Source organism: Vulpes vulpes, chromosome 5 (genome assembly GCF_048418805.1).
Source record: "Vulpes vulpes isolate BD-2025 chromosome 5, VulVul3, whole genome shotgun sequence".
Lineage (NCBI taxonomy): Eukaryota > Metazoa > Chordata > Mammalia > Carnivora > Canidae > Vulpes > Vulpes vulpes.
This window is the reverse complement of record NC_132784.1, coordinates 78,134,280-78,149,888: the sequence shown is the minus strand read 5'-3', so window position 1 is coordinate 78,149,888 and position 15,609 is coordinate 78,134,280. Positions and strand designations below refer to the sequence as shown.

Sequence of the window (15,609 nt, the reverse complement as noted above, 5' to 3'; positions counted from 1 at the left end):
CAGCGGTTTAGCGCCTGCCTTTGGCCCAGGGCACGATCCTGGAGACCCGGGATCGAATCCCACGTCGGGCTCCTGGTGCATGGAGCCTGCTTCTCCCTCTGCCTGTGTCTCTGCCTCTTTCTGTGACTATCATAAATAAAAAAAAAATAAAATAAATCCAACTCACATACCAGCCAGCAAATAATCTTCATTTAAGTTTTAACTTCACTTTAATGAATCTATTCTTTTTTCCCCTTCTTACACTTGACTCACTGCTCTTTCCCTGCACCTATCTACTTCGTTGGCCACACACTATGCACCAGATCAGTGAAATAGAGGTAGGCTCTTCACCTTCTAAGAAAGGTTTGGAATTTATATGGCTATCTATTCTTTAGTTATTTAGCTAATACGTATAGTTCCACACAAGTCTTGTTAGTATCTTTCCCCCTGAATGTAAGAACGTAAAAATTAGTACTGTCATCACCCCAACTGACATGCTAATGTTGTCCAGTATTTTCATTCCAGTCTATATCCCTCTCACAATTGCATACTGCTCTAAGGTAATGCTTTCTTTTAACCAACATTTGCCAGTCTCTGGTTAGTGTCCTTCCTTGAATCTGGTTTGCCATTTGAGATCATTTTCCTTCTGCCTCAAGAACATCCTGTAGATTTTTCCTTTTTTGAGTGGCAAACCTTGCCTTTGCCAGAAAGTGTTCTTAGTTAGCCCTCTTTCTTTATAAAGTTTCACTAAGTGTCAATTTCCATGATAAGAGTTTTGTTCTCAGCAGGATAAATGGTAAGGATTCTGGCTTTTACTATTGATGCTGAGAAGTTACCCATCTGGGCTATTTTCTACAGATAGTTTGTTTTCACTCTAGTTGCTCAAGATTTTAAGTTTTCTGCATTTCACCCTGTCTCTAGGAATGAGTTGCTTTTTAAAATCTTGCTTGGAATTCATTGCGATTGCTAAATCTGAGGTCTCGTGACTTTCACCAAATCTGAAAGTTTGATCAGCCATCCTATCTTTGGATATTGCCTCTTCCTTCCCCCTGTTACTTCCGCCATCCTATCTTTGGATATTGCCTCTTCCTTCCCACTGTTACTTCCTGGAGTTTCACATAATGTGCATTAAATTCTACTCTCTTGTCCCAACCTCAACAACATTGCTGTCTTCCATTCTTCCTTCTTTCCTTCTGTGGAATTCATTCTGGATAATTTGTTGAGAACAATCTTCTAATTCACTAGTAGCCCTTCAACTTCTCCAACCTATTCTGAGTTTTTAGTTTGCCTTTTTCCTAATTGAAAACAGCTTTTTTCAAATCTGGATTGCTGTCCTATTTTCAAACTTGTCTTAGTTTATAATCAAAACGTTATTTCATTACAATCTGTGTGACAATGCCAACATCTGAAGTGTTTAAAGATCAGCTTCTGTGTCTTTTGGTACATCCTTTTCACTCATGGGGCCTTATTTGTGTATCATCATTTTGAAGCAGGACTGCTCATTTACCTTAGGAGTTTCTCTATGGGAACTGCAGCATTACAGGGATTGCATCTGCTTCTGGAAGTCACCTGGAGGCATAACTAAGTACCACTTTAAATTCTCCACTTACAACTGTTTTGGATCACACAGGCAGTGTACAAAAACTTGGTACTGAAAACCCACAGAGGACCATCTTGTGGTTATGAATTCTAAGGGAAAATACTGTACTTCTTTTTCCTTCCATCTAGAACCATGGTTGAGACAAGTAAGCTCCTTGCTGCTCCCTTCTATACAGTTCATTTCTTGTTCACCTTGACACTGAAGGTATTCCAAGCCTTACCTGGAGTCACCTGCAAAACTTATTTCCCCACACACTGTAGAGTCACTAAAATAGATGCTTAAAGTTTGCTGAGCTTGGCAAAAATTCTGGGGAAAAGCGAGCTTTTAGCAATTGCTTAGTTCTTAGGATTCCAGTTTTCACTTCATTCTGAAGATCTGTAGATTCCTTATTTTTATGCTTGTTCATCAATGTGTTCATAAGTATTATTTATAAATGCATTTACCCAGCATCTTGTTTCTGCTGAAATGACAGTTCAGATGATCCACCACAATGCCAAAAGAAGCCTGAACTAGTCCCAACTATACGTAGTACACTCTGCCCACCCTTGAGTCTGACAGAATTAGGTTGTAAAAAGATCCAGAGCCCAAAGTTTGCAAAAGACCAATGCTAGCCTTGCCTTAAAAGTGAAGGGAAAAAGGTTTGAAGAGCAGAGTAAATGCCTGACACGATTTCACCATGGATGACCCAGATTTTGTTTCCCTCAGGCGCAACCACCTTAGGGCATTCAGACTATGCCCATTAGCACCTGAGTTTGCTGCAGAAAGACAGTAAGATAATATTCCCTTCTGTATTCTCACTGGAAGGGGAAGAACCAGTCCTTTTCAACAACAGAGATGCATATGGAGAGAAATGTAGAACTTTTTCCTTAGCTAAAAATAAAACATCATGCTTACAATAATGCTTATGGCTCTTAAAATTTCTACTAACAAGTATAAATTATAGCTCTTGACTCAAAACAGTTGTGGATAACTCGTCCTGGTCACTTCTAATGCAAAAAGACCAAAACGATTGTTCGCATGCTTTCCCTACCTCACTTCCTCCAGCTGTCTCTCCATCCGTGTCTGCCTCTAAATTCCGGGTGGGTCATCTGAAGACCCATCTGTCTCACACTGTCAGACAACAGCAAAGTCAGGAAATCATAGTCTTTTTTGTGAAAAAGACATTCCCTCCTATAAGGTCTTTTCTCTTTTTGTGCTTTCTTGAGGTAGGCCATTTCTCAGGAGGGATTTGTTTCCAGACACACCTCCTCGGCTTTGGCCAATGGAGCCCCATGCTCCCCAGTTCGGGTACCCATTGTAGCCAGAAGTGACCTGTTGGTCAAAGTCAATAACTCCAGAAGATCCTCTCTGCACTACCGGGCCCCATATCAAGGACTAGCTTCACCTCTCAGCCACCTGGATGTTATCTACAGGGGATGATTTGTAAGAAGTCTCTCCTACCTACATACCAGCCTATCACTATTACCTCAAATTCAACAGTAAGCTCTTCATTCCTTTGAAATCAAGTTTTTTCTATGAATTCCCCCTTACTGTGATTATCATCACACCCACCACAAAACTAGTAACAGTGCCAGTGGAGTTGGAGCCAGTCATCCTAGATTTCAGGTTGAGGATAGAACCTTAAGCAAGTCATTAACTACATCAGGATCTCAACCTTCAATGAACTGACCACAGGTGTCAGAATAACCTACGTGACTTATCAAGATTTCAGTCGCCTCTATTCAATCAGCTTTTGGAAATGGAACATAGGAATCTGCGTTTTTCAAGCTTCCCAGGTAATTTTTTGCACTTGTTCAGATCCAGAAGGTGAAGTCTAATTGGTCTAGTAAGTCTATCCATGAAAATACCAAGATAAATCTCTACTATCCTATACTTTAGATAGAAAGACAAAATTGAGGGATCCCTGGGTGGTTCAGCAGTTTAGCGCCTGCCTTCGGCCCAGGGCGTGATCCTGCAGTCCCAGGATCAAGTCCCACATCGGGATCCCTGCACGGGGCCTGCTTCTCCCTCTGTGTCTCTGCCTGTTTCTCATGAGTAAATAAGTAAAATCTTAAAAAAAGGGGGGGGGGGGAGAAGAAGAAAGACAAGACAAAATTGAGAAAGGCTGGTTGGTCCTTAGCTCTTCCTGGAAGAGGTATTTCCAGTTTGTAACTGTAGAGTTCAGCAAGAAAGAACAAGTGGTCAAGTGAAGTCGTAACTTTCAGCTGTCAGAAAGTATGTCACAGCAGGACCCATTACGGCTAGCTATTCCATGAACATGTTCACAAAGAAAGCTTCACCGAGACAGAAAAGTAATGGAGCATCATCTATAACCACTTCCAGAAAACAACTCAGGCTCTAAAGGATCAAGGAGTACATTGAAAAATCTTGACAAAATCCACAGGATCCCTAAAGTTGGTGTTAGCAAGAGATACCAATACACTTCAAAAGCATTACTAAGTCAGTGTCAAGACACTTGAGAGATATAGGGACTTTACAAATCATTCTGTTTAACACCTCATTTTAGGTACAGAGAGGAAAAATGTTTTTAAAAGACCATAAATCAGGGTGGCTGGCTGGCTCAGTCGGTAGAGTAAGCAAGTCTTGATCTTGGGGTCATGAGTTTTAATCCCCATGTTGGGTATAGAGCTTAAAAATAAATAAAATAAAAGACCACAGATCTTAGTCACATAGGATTCTCACAGGTTGTAAAGATAAAGTGTCCATTTCATTCTCTAACCCTAACATCCACAACATAGAAGATGCTCAGTAGATATTTAATGAGATGAAACAAACGGACCGACCCAGGAAGAGGGGAGAAAAGGAAGATTTGTTTATAGCTCAATGTCAGTGGATATAAAGAATGTAACAGAAATAAAGGCTATTCACCAGTAACCCAGCTTTTCCCCAGTGATAGAAAACCATCTCAAGTGAAGCTACCAAACCTCTTTGGAAAGTAAACGGATAGCTTTTTGGCTCTGTGCTTCATCCTTCTAGTCCAAAACTACAACTGTCAGACATAAGCTTTAAAAGGGATCAGCTACCGTGCTTAGATTTCCTGGTCTCACTAGCTCAAGAAAGTTTTCATACCCAAGACCTAGTTCAACAAAATTGAGACATGACCATCATCAGAAGCTATAGATTTTTAATCTAAAGATTGGGCATACAGCAAGCATTTTACATAAATTCTCGAGTTTTAATTATATAACAGGAAATAGGGGCCCCAGAAAAATAAGTCTCTTTCCATAGGTCTTAATCCTTGGCCTCCGCAGTAAAAAACGATCCCTAGCAACCCAACAAGTGGTTGCTGCCCACCCACATATTTGGTAGGACACAAAAGCAGCTATAGGTCTGTCCCTTCTCTTATTAGAGGATTGCCAATAGCCTGAAAAGCAACACTGTGACCCAGTATTCAGTACTTATATACATGAGCCTTTTAATTCCACATTTTCATGTTTATTAGGAGAGCATTTGGAGTTGGTAGCTTCTAACCTTCTGGTCATAAATGCTACATGTACAAGAGGGCCATGTATTGCAATGGGCTTTGTTCAACATTCGTTGGGTCAAATGTTGCTAAAGAATTCCAGTGACTAAGAATGTCATCAATTCCTTATACTTTAGTTTCCTATCTCTAAGTTAGCAACAAGCTTCCCATACTCAGCCACATTTCATTTTTAAGAATCTTCAGAGGAAAAATGTTTCATATGTAATTAAAAAGAGTGTTTCTTCGTAAGAGTTGGGATTGAGTTCACAATAAATCCATCCCAGTATAACCCCCTTCTGGCTGCTCTGGAGAGAAGGACACGGATACACGTGAGGAAGTAACCAAGATGAAAGGAGGGAAAAGACACAGCTTAAAGTGAAGAAATGACACAGACCCCCCACATACACACTTTAAAAACTTTATTTATATAAAAAACTCATTTGTTTTTAAAAGCATTAACAAGAGAGAAAGAAAAAACAGGAAAGGTATGGAGCAGAAGACATGCCCCTTAGTAGTATTCGGTGGGGAGGTGGGATTTTTGGTTCTCTGGAATTGAATGTTTAGTGTTTTTATAAACAAAAAAGAAAAAAAAATAGTTAAAGGTCCCCAAAAGCCCATGGCTGTTCTATTACCCACACCCCACCAAGAAAAAGAGCACCAGGAAAAGAGCAGAAGAGGACAAGAGAAACCAAGAGTGGAGCCAGGTCCAGATGGGGGCAATTTCCCCTGTGCAGTATGTTCTTAGAGTCAAAGAGGGGAAAAGGCTCCTTTTTGCCAGAAAAGGAGTGGGAAGATATGGGGGAGATGGTAAATAAGGGATTTTAATGCATAGGGAAAGGGAAGGGGATGGTGGGTTGTGCACTTTTCTCCTACCCCGTAGCCTCAATATATCAGGGGAGGGGGAAAGAGAAGGATAAAGATTTCCAGTTGCATTGAACAGAGCTTTTAGATTAAGGGGAGGAGTAAAAGGCAAATAAGGAAAAGGGTTTAAAAAAAAAAAAGTCAACCAGCACAGCAGCTGATTCCTCTAGCCCAACCCACTAATAAACACTAAACTGAAAGGAGGAGGTACTGGGGGGTGGGGGAAAGGGGGTCTGGGAGGGAGGGCAGAGATGCAACTTCCCTCCAGCCCCTTCAGAGATGATGGTGATAAAATTCTGGGCAGCTAAGGAATAAGAGTCGCACCACTCACTCCTCCCATATTTTGAGATTCATCAAAACAGGATTTTTGCAAAATCCCAACCATACTATTGAGCAAAAGCTGAATGGCTGAAATCAGAGGCTCTACCAACTCCCAATGGAGAATCTGAGGTTCTCTAGGTCACCTCTCCTTTCTGCTATTTAGGGCCAATAGTGGGTAAGAAAGCAACAAAATATAATTTGCAAAATCATGAAAATGAGAGCGCAGAGGCAAAGAAAGGCACATGGAAGGGAAGGAGGAGATGCACCCCAGGCCAAAGGCACAAAGAAGAGGCAAATCCAGGGGTGATCTCCACCTTTTATGGGTAAAGGGGGCAGGAGTATGTACATCAAGTCCTTTTGTCAGCCAACCAATCCAGGGGAGAGGCAGGGCTATCAGGGTAGAAAAAGGAAACGTAAGGGCAGGGGGAAGCCAGCTTCAAAGCTTCCTGCCAGTTTCAGACTAACTGATTCATGTACATTCCTACTAGCTCCTCCTAGAGCTTCTTCTCCTCCCCAGAAGACATCTTTCTGCTCCTTCTCACCCAAAAAGTCTTCCTTGACACATTCTCCTCTTTCTACAGCCTCTTGCAAATGGCCCGGCCAAGTCAGCAGACATTATCACAGGATGGGAGAGGAAGATTAAGGACAGCCTCAATAAGGGGCAATGGCAGCAGCCCAGGGTTGGCATGAGGCTTGGAGAAGAGATGGAGTCTGTAGGTCCATGATGGTCCCTGCCCTGGAGATGAGGAGAGCAAGGTTTCTTAATCTCAGTTCTAGGAGACCTTCACTTACTCAAAGGCCTTTGCCAGGTGGAATGTGCTAATGTTGCCAGCCTTCTTTGATTCAAAAATAGTCATCAGGGAAAAGGGAAGAACTCACACTTCCCATTCTCCAAAAAAATAAAAGTCCCTTCCCCACCAGGAAAAAAAAATCTGGATTAAGAATCATCAGTTTATCAGAGTGCTGGACACTGCATATACAGCATGTAACTTCCAATTCTTCCCATGGCTTCCAGTGAGGACTCCCATTCTCTCCCTCCCTCCATACAAGGCCAAGAGTTCCAGGGAGAACTGGCAAAAAGAGCTAATCTGCAGCAGTTTCTCGAGATACGCATATAACTGAGTCAGGCTTCTTGGGAGCGGAGGGGATCTGGAGAGGGGAAGAGGGACAATTAAGCTTCACTGGAAGAAGTTAGGAGTTGGTGGAAAGAAGGCGGCCACTTAGGGCTGTAAGGGCAGGAGGCAGCCTGGCAGTTGGCACAATAGTCCAGCGAAGAAAGGGAAAAATCATCAGTCCATTTCACCACCAAAAAATAAAAGTACATATATTATAAGCCCAGATGTAGCGGAGATAGTGGTGCTAAATCTTCTGCTGTAGGGAAAAAAGAGAAAGAAATGTTAATAGGGTTGGGAATGAGGAGAACCAAAAGACAGCTGAGCAAATCTGAAGGGAGGAAAGTAGCACATAATGGAGAATCAGATCACCAGAGGCATGGCCCAGCCTCATAAGAGGCAATAATCACAGAAGCAGCACCCCCAAGCTCCACGTGGCTGAGACTAGGGTCTCTGGCCTGATCAGATCAGCATGATTGGCAAACTGCTGGCACACAGGGGTCTCCTTCCTCAAGGACCATCTTGGGGGTGGCTGGAGGACATACCATGGAGGGGTTAGACACTTGGTCCCCCTCATCATCCAAAACCAACACATCCAACTCTTCCTCCAGAGATTCCTGCCCCTCGTCCTGCTGTGAACACATGCAACTTGTTAGTATGAGAATAAGGAAATAGAAACCTTGTGAGTGTGTGCCAGATCTAAGAAAAAATCCCAACTGGTCAACTCAAACGAAACAAGAGATTGTAAGAAAAGGGCAAGATATTCGAGAAAAGGCAGGGACAGGAAGAAAGTAATGTATGAGAATAGATAAATTAACATTAGTCACATGAGTAACACATTTATGGTCTTCCTTCCCCTAACCTAACCTAACCATTGCAGATTTCGGACCCAAGAAATCCCAACATGAGTCAAAACTCCTACTTTGCCTGAAAATACCTACCAGAAAAGGATACTCTTTCACTAGGTACTTTTTTCCTATTTCACAAAACATGCAGCTTTCAAAAAAGAACTAGCCTTCGAAGGACAACAGTATATAAAAGAGAATTTACCATCAGGGGTGTTCCCTTCAATGGCTCCATTTCACCTAGATCTCCGGATCGATCCAGTGTTCTGTTGTGGTCCCCTCTCTCATTCAGTGTGGAATAGTTGTTATCTAGAGGAAGAAAAGTACAAGAAACAGGATATTCCCTCTGGTGTACAATATATATTAAGCAGAGAGGTGTGAATTAGGCACCCCTGTTGGGAAGTGAACTTTGTCAAATGCTCCAAAAAGGCATTAAGGTCTGGTCCTTGACTTAAGGTCCCGGACTTAAAAAGAACTTGTAGGACACATGATAATAAAGCTAAACAGAAGCGAGCTGTCTATAAATGGTATTGGAATTAAGAGGAGAGAGAGTGAGGTGCACTGCCAACGGTCAGGAAGGACCTAACAAAGGAGACAGGACTTAGTTAAGCCTTAGGGATGAAGAAAATTTAGCAAAGCAAAGAGGAAAGGCATTCCAGTTAGGAGGTATTACCTGAGCAAAACCAAAAAAGTATAAAGAGACAAAATAGCAAATTAGACCAGGGAGGGCTGAAACAGAGTACAAGGGAGAAAGAGGGAGAGGGAGCCTGGGGCCAGCCAGTGAAAGGCTTTAACAGTTTAATGACCCACACTTGATTCTGTAGTAAGTGGGGGTGGGAGTGGGGGGTGGAGAATGAAGATTTTTATTTTTTTAACCTCTGAGTAGGTAGGAATGTGGAAGAAAGTAGGTGGATCAAGTTTCACTAACTCTCCTTACATCCTCACAAATGGAAATGTCCAGCCAATGAATGCTCTTTCAGGATGGTAAATGGTGAAGGTGCTAGAAAAAAAAAAAACTTCAAGGCCAGGCAGTTCTCATCTCAGTGAAAAATCACTCCATATCCTCAGGCAGGAATTAATCACCTACCTAAAGATTTTGTGTTTGATCCCATACTGCTCATCTGAATTTCTTCCCGATCAGGTTTCTTATCTATACGAAGTCAGAAAGTTATCCAGGTCAAAAACCAACTCTTCAAACTCTATGCTCATCATAAAAATGCTCTCTGGTTGGTCCTCCCTCCCTCTCGTCAAATTTTTACTGAGTACCCACCATGTGCCAGATAGTAGACAAAGCCCTCATGGAACTGAAAGAGATCCCTTTCCAAAGGACTCCTAACATAAGAAATCATTCACTCTAAGCCAGCAATTGTCAAATTATTTGGTCTCCAGACCCCTTTACACTCTTAAAAATTAAGATCCAAAAAGCATCCATTGGTGTCGGTCATATGTATTACCATTTGTACTGGAAATTTTAGATATTTATTTCACTTAAAAGTAACAACTATGGGCAGCCTGGGTGGCTCAGCGGTTTAGCGCCGCCTTCGGCTCTGGGAGTGATCCTAGAGTCCCAGGATCCCATCCCGCATCGGGCTCCCTGCGTGTAGCCTGCTTCTCCCTCTGCCTGTGTCTCTGACTCTCTCTCTCTGTGTCTCTCATGAGTAAATAAATAAAATCCTAAAAAAAAAAAAAAAAAAAGTAACAATTACCTATTCCATGTTAACTTTTAAACACTTAAAAAGCACGGGGGGGTTTTAAATAACATTTTTGCACATCTCTTTAAGGTTTGGCTTAATAGAAGATAGCTGGAGTCTCATATCAGCTTTTGCATTCAATCTGTTGTGATGTAATTTTAGTTGAGGTTTATAAGAAAATCCAACTTCCAGATAAAATGTTAGAACAAGGAGAATTTTAATAATCTTTTCAGATAACTGGATATTCTTTGATAGTATCCTAATACTCAACAAGTACAGCTCCTCTAAGGTTAGCAACTATATGGAATCTGAATCCAAATGAACGATCTCTTCATACTTTGTTAAATTAAAAGACATTGGTCCGTCTTGCACTTTGAATAGGTCAATTACTTATGCATGATTCTGAAACATCACGCATTGGTCGCTTGAAAAATACTGGTTCACAGAGTAATGCAGATCTTCTAAATGTTAACACATTTCATTATGCAACATCAAAAAAAAAATCACATTCATTACCATCACCACAGATTTCATTAAAAAGTCTTTTAAGTACTGGGGTGTTACGGCAGGTACAGGTTTGTCACAATTATCATTTTCACTTGAAAATTCAGGTAACAAGTATGGTCACTTATTTTTCCTCAAAGTGACAAGCTCATGGCATTCATTTTTGAGAAAATATCTAGCAAATATTCAAGCCTGAATAGCTGTAGTTGGTCATCCTTTTTTTCAAGGAAAAATGCCATTCCATAAAAAGAGTGGCTAATCCACTTAGAAACTCCAACTATGGCACTAGTGTTCTCCTCAGGTCAACCACTATGCTTTGTATGCAGCACAGGATATTTCAAGATGTGTACTCAAGGTTACAAACAATAAAATTAATTTTCACAGCTCCATCAAGTAAATTTTTTTTTAACATTTTACTTATTTATTCATGAGAGAGAGAGAGAGAGAGAGAGGCAGAGACACAGGCAGAGGGAGAAGCAGGCTCCAAGCAGGGAGCCTGATGCGGGATCCCAGGTCTCTAGGATCCTGCCCTGGGCTGAAGGCGGCACTAAACTGCTGAGCCACTGGGGCTGCCCCATCAAGTACATTCTTAAGTGAAATTTGCTCCTTTTTAAATTGTGAGTCCATGGCAATAAAGACTACAATGACTGGTTTGGTTTGATGTCCCTGCCAGAGCTGCCACAACAAGCACCACCAGTGTGCATCACCAGGGCTTTTGTACAATAGGCCTAAATGTCAATAGACATAGGAATCCTCACACCACATTTCAAGAGCCCTGACTGAGGCAAAAGCCAAGTGTCCTCAAGATAACAAGAGTTACAATATACACTTCCATGAAAAAGAAAACTTTTCCTAAAACAAAATACGTAATTCATATTTTGGGGATAAAATGTATTTGCTCACATGCCAAAAGTGTGTAAAGGATAGAACCAGGCAGCCCGGGTGGCTCAGCAGTTTAGCGCCACCTTCAGCCCAGGGTGTGATCCTGGAGACCAGGGATCGAGTCCCACATCAGGCTCCCTGCATGGAGCCTGCTTCTCCTTCTGCCTGTACTGTGCCTCTCTCTCTGTTTCTTTATTTATGAATAAATAAATAAAATCTTAAAAAAAAAAAAAAGATAAAACCACAAAGAGCAGCGGTTATCTCTGGGTAATAACAGAAGTGGTTTTGTTGGGATGTCTGATGGCTCAGTGGTTGAGCATTTGCCTTTGGCTCAGGTCATGATACCAGGGCCCTGGGCTGAGTCCTGCATCGGGATCCCTGCAGGAAGCCTGCCTCTCCCTCTGCCTATCTCTGCCTCTCTGTGTCTCTCATAAATAAATAAATAAAATCTTTAAAAAAAAAAAAAAATAGAAGTGGTTTTGTTATTTTTCCAGTTGTCAGCATTTTCTAATTTTTCAACAGCCCGTATGTTACTTGACATTACGTGGAAATTTAAAAAGCAAAAAATAATCATTAGGTGACATATACATGTATCAAGTCATTTGTGTTGTACACCTTACACATGTACAATGATAGATGTCAGTTCTCTCTCAAAGAGAGGATATGGAGAGATGAGGGTTTACTGTCCTGTCATTGTAAGTCTGCAAGGAAGGACAGAGGATCCCACCCAGGCTCCTGCTTTTGTTTCATTTTCTAATGCTCAAACCTAGCTGCTTCTGTTGTAAAATCCCCAAGTATTATTACCCTTTACCAAAATATTAGCTCATTCAATAATACATTTATGTTCTATTCCTTAGGTAGCCCACGCACTAAAGAACAGCAGTGGTGGAGTAAAAGCAGAAGGGTGAGCCCCCTAGATACTGCACCTGTTTTCTGGTTCCGGTCAATGAGAGGGAGAGTGGTGTCGTCATATGAATGACTGCTCTGGCTTCGAGAAGCATTGTTTAGATTTACCTGGAGGCAAACAAAATGCAACAATGTCACAGAACACTGAATTCACCCCCATCTTATTCCCCAGTGGGCAGACCTTCAGGTCCCTATTCCCAAACACAACTCTCACCAAAAGGTAATTCATATGGGTTAAATAAATACCTATACAACGAAACAAACTAGGATGTTACAGCTTCTGTTTATGTTCCTAAAGAGGAGACAACAGAGAAGGTGACTTCCTTCAAGGGGCTGTGGCAGATTTGGGGAAAAGTCAAAAAGACCACGTTCCTTCATCATGACCAGCACAGACAGCATGCTGTGATACAGAGGAAGGCCACGGCCGTTTGGGCAGCAAATGAAGCATACAGGCACTACTCCTTTCGGGAGGAGGAGTAAACCAAATTATTTCCTAAGACTTGGGATAAAGTAGGACTTAACATGATAGTGAAGCACAAGAAACCAAAGACAAAAGTGGTACATGAGACCCATGTCAAAAGTACACGCCTCAGGCCCCAGAGCTACGCTACCTGGAAGTCTGATTTCTTCCATCCTTCTTTTTCCAGTGGCTTCCGTAGTTCCTTATAGCCCCAGATCGTCTGTAATACAAGTGCTGCTGCTCGGACTTCTTTTTCTGAACGGTTCCTTTTGAGGAAAGTAATACCAGGTGGAATTGGGACATTAAGACCAGGGAAGAAGCTGAGAACCTGTACTCTCTAATGTAATGTAACAGAAATGCCAAAATAGGCAAGACCAAGTATTCAACAAGTTCTGTATTCTGTCCCCAACAGTGATGCACAAAAAAACGTCTGATAGAAAAGGGCGCTATCAACTGATAGCTCAACATTAAGACAAAGAACAGCAGTATCTCTTCATACTTCACATATAAATAAGGGACAATAAGCTTAGAAAGCAAAGGGGGTGCTCCTTTCAAGCAGCACAGTCAAACTCTTCCAGTTGTTGTTTTAAGTGCTAAACTCACCCTGATTTGTTGATCAACACCAGCTTCTCAATGCCCTGTGTCTCTCGAAGCTTTTTGGCAGCCTCCAGGTTCTCAGCAATAACCTCGTTGATGGTGTTCAAGAGAGAGACCACAGTGTCCTCAGAGAAATTCTGGGAAGAGCTCTGCTGCCCTCCTGGCAGATTCTTTACCAAGTTGGGAATAGCATGTTTACCTACAGCATTAAGACGAAAGGAATTGTGCAGGGAGAACAAGCCAAGTCCAGCTATGAGGAGCCTAACACTATACTTAATTACACTCATCATATATAGTGCCAGTCCTGTCCATAGGAATCAACTTCATTCTGCTACAGACTATTATATTGGAAGATATGATCAGTGAGAATGTGTGGAAGTGTTAACAATGCCTACTAACAAAGGATGTGCTTTAAATAAAGAGTTGCCTCTGTTCTGTTTTTGAAGAGTCAACACTTCTTGTCTTTCTAAGAACTGTTAAACTAGAACCCTCAGATCGCAAACTACGGAGGGCTAGCTAGAATTCCACCTCTGTCATTTCAATAATAAACGATTCAGCATCTGCCGGATGTACTGCCTCATCTAGTACATCAGCTTTGTACTAGATGCTGAACTAATGGTTCACATCCAACTCCTTACCAATAAGTTCTTTGTTGCGAGCATCCACGGCCAGATTTCTCAGTGCTCCAGATGCAGCTTTCACTACCCGCTCGTGTTCATTGGTCAGGAGGTCAGCGATGGCAGAAAGAGCCTTCTCTTGACGCAGAGCAGAGCGAATGTATCGGCCATACTAGAAGTAACATGTGGAAAGAGATAGAACAGATTACAAATGGCGGCAAACTAGTCAGCTGAGTCCTCTCACCTCTAAATCCATGTTCAAAAAGGTACTCACCGTCCAGCGCCCAGCACACAAGTTCTGGATGGCTCCAGCTGAGGCTTCTAGGATGGCAGGAGTCTTGCTCTCTTTGAGGAGTGAGATGTATATCCGAACTACCTCTGGCTGAAATAAAAGCTCATAGCCTGCACAAGAAAGGGCAGGAAAGCAGAAGAAGCTAGTCAGTACCTATGCACCAGGCTCTGGCTGGTTGAAGTCCAGCCTCAGTACTCTGGATTGATGGATTTATGCTCCTATACCATTAGACTCCCTATACTCTCCCACCCACCCAACAGCCAACTCAGAGGCTTGAGTCCATGCCTTCTTAAGAATAATTCATCCATGGTAGGAGAAGAATAGACATCAACTTATCATGTGCAACTCCTGTCTCCTTCCTCCTTGCCTTCCACAGTTTACTTTGGCCTTGGCACTTGGAGGATTCATTTGCCCACTGATAGCACACAGGGTCACAGATTCCTCATCTCAAATTAATTGCTTCTAACTTAACTGAGTCATTCTGCTCACCTTTACTATGACTAAGTATAAGAGGCCTATCCTAGATTTAATAATATATAAACATTTTTATATCCATGAAGAGCTGTGAATTTTAAGCCCACTGCATTGATAAATATAAACACCCAAACTGTGAGAAAGAGGCTTCTTATAACAGGTGATGATTAAGTCCTAAGGACTATAGTGGTTACTTAAGGCACCTAATGTTTCTAGCCTCACATACCATTGGGACCTTACTCATCCTCCAATAATCTGTAAAGTTTCCATAACAAGCCATCCTTCACAAGTTACTGCTACAATACCAGTTTCCCAATGCTTCACCATCACTCCACATCCAGAGTTGGAGGAACAAGAACAATGATCATATTGCACAGCCTACTGCTAGGCTACCTGACGCTTATTTGTGTATGTAAGAGACCCTGGAGACTAAAAAGAAAAAGACAACCTACCTCGAGCTGGACTAGTTCTTTTAGGGAAATCCACTGTATCATTCGCTGGATCCTCTGTGGGTTTTTTCCCTTTGGAAATTAAAAAAAGGAAAGAGGAGTAAAAAGTTTGAGAAAGAGTCCATGTGGTGCACGTTTATTCTTCAGTCAAAATCTTTTTGATCAGAGATGCATCAAGAGGGGGGGAAAAAAAAACCACCAAAACCCAAAACCAAAAAAACAAGCCCCACCCCCGTCCCTACAGGGGGCTGCACAGAAACAAGGACAGAAAACAGGCAGCAGACAGGTAAGACAAGGATAAGCACCGTGGTTGCTGTTGTCCTGAGTTCTGATCACTGGGACTGCTGCCCAGGAATAGCATGCCAGGAGCCACTAGCTCCAAAGAGCTGAACTTGTTTCCATGGTCCTCCTCAACTGAATTTTCCTACATGCATCCACAGGGAAGGGTTAGGAAATACTAGGGAAGCTAAAACCAAAGCATGCAAATTAGAAGTAGGGAAGCACCTTCAAAGACTCCACTCACCTCTGGAGAACCACTCATCTTCCAGTGCGTCAC

General features: G+C 42.1%; 1 protein-coding gene across 36 annotated transcripts in view; it reads right to left on the bottom strand.

Moving 5' to 3' along the window:
- Window positions 1-5,446: 5,446 nt before the first annotated feature.
- CTNND1 (catenin delta 1) overlaps window positions 5,447-15,609 on the bottom strand; it is a 52,879-nt gene continuing 42,716 nt past the window's right edge. For 10 of the 36 annotated variants that reach the window (XM_072758998.1, XM_072758994.1, XM_072758996.1 and 7 more), the window contains 9 exons: window positions 15,057-15,125; window positions 14,113-14,240; window positions 13,860-14,010; window positions 13,228-13,420; window positions 12,776-12,890; window positions 12,185-12,272; window positions 9,269-9,331; window positions 8,387-8,490; window positions 5,447-7,595 (listed from right to left, as the gene is read on the bottom strand). In XM_072758998.1, coding sequence (XP_072615099.1) covers window positions 7,584-7,595; window positions 8,387-8,490; window positions 9,269-9,331; window positions 12,185-12,272; window positions 12,776-12,890; window positions 13,228-13,420; window positions 13,860-14,010; window positions 14,113-14,240; window positions 15,057-15,125 — 923 coding nt within the window. In that variant the 3' untranslated portion in view covers window positions 5,447-7,583. Of the gene's footprint in view, window positions 7,596-7,881; window positions 7,969-8,386; window positions 8,491-9,268; window positions 9,332-12,184; window positions 12,273-12,775; window positions 12,891-13,227; window positions 13,421-13,859; window positions 14,011-14,112; window positions 14,241-15,056; window positions 15,126-15,576; window positions 15,595-15,609 lie in introns of all 36 variants that reach the window. The other 26 variants (XM_026012816.2, XM_072759006.1, XM_072758987.1 and 23 more) reach the window with 7 other exon arrangements.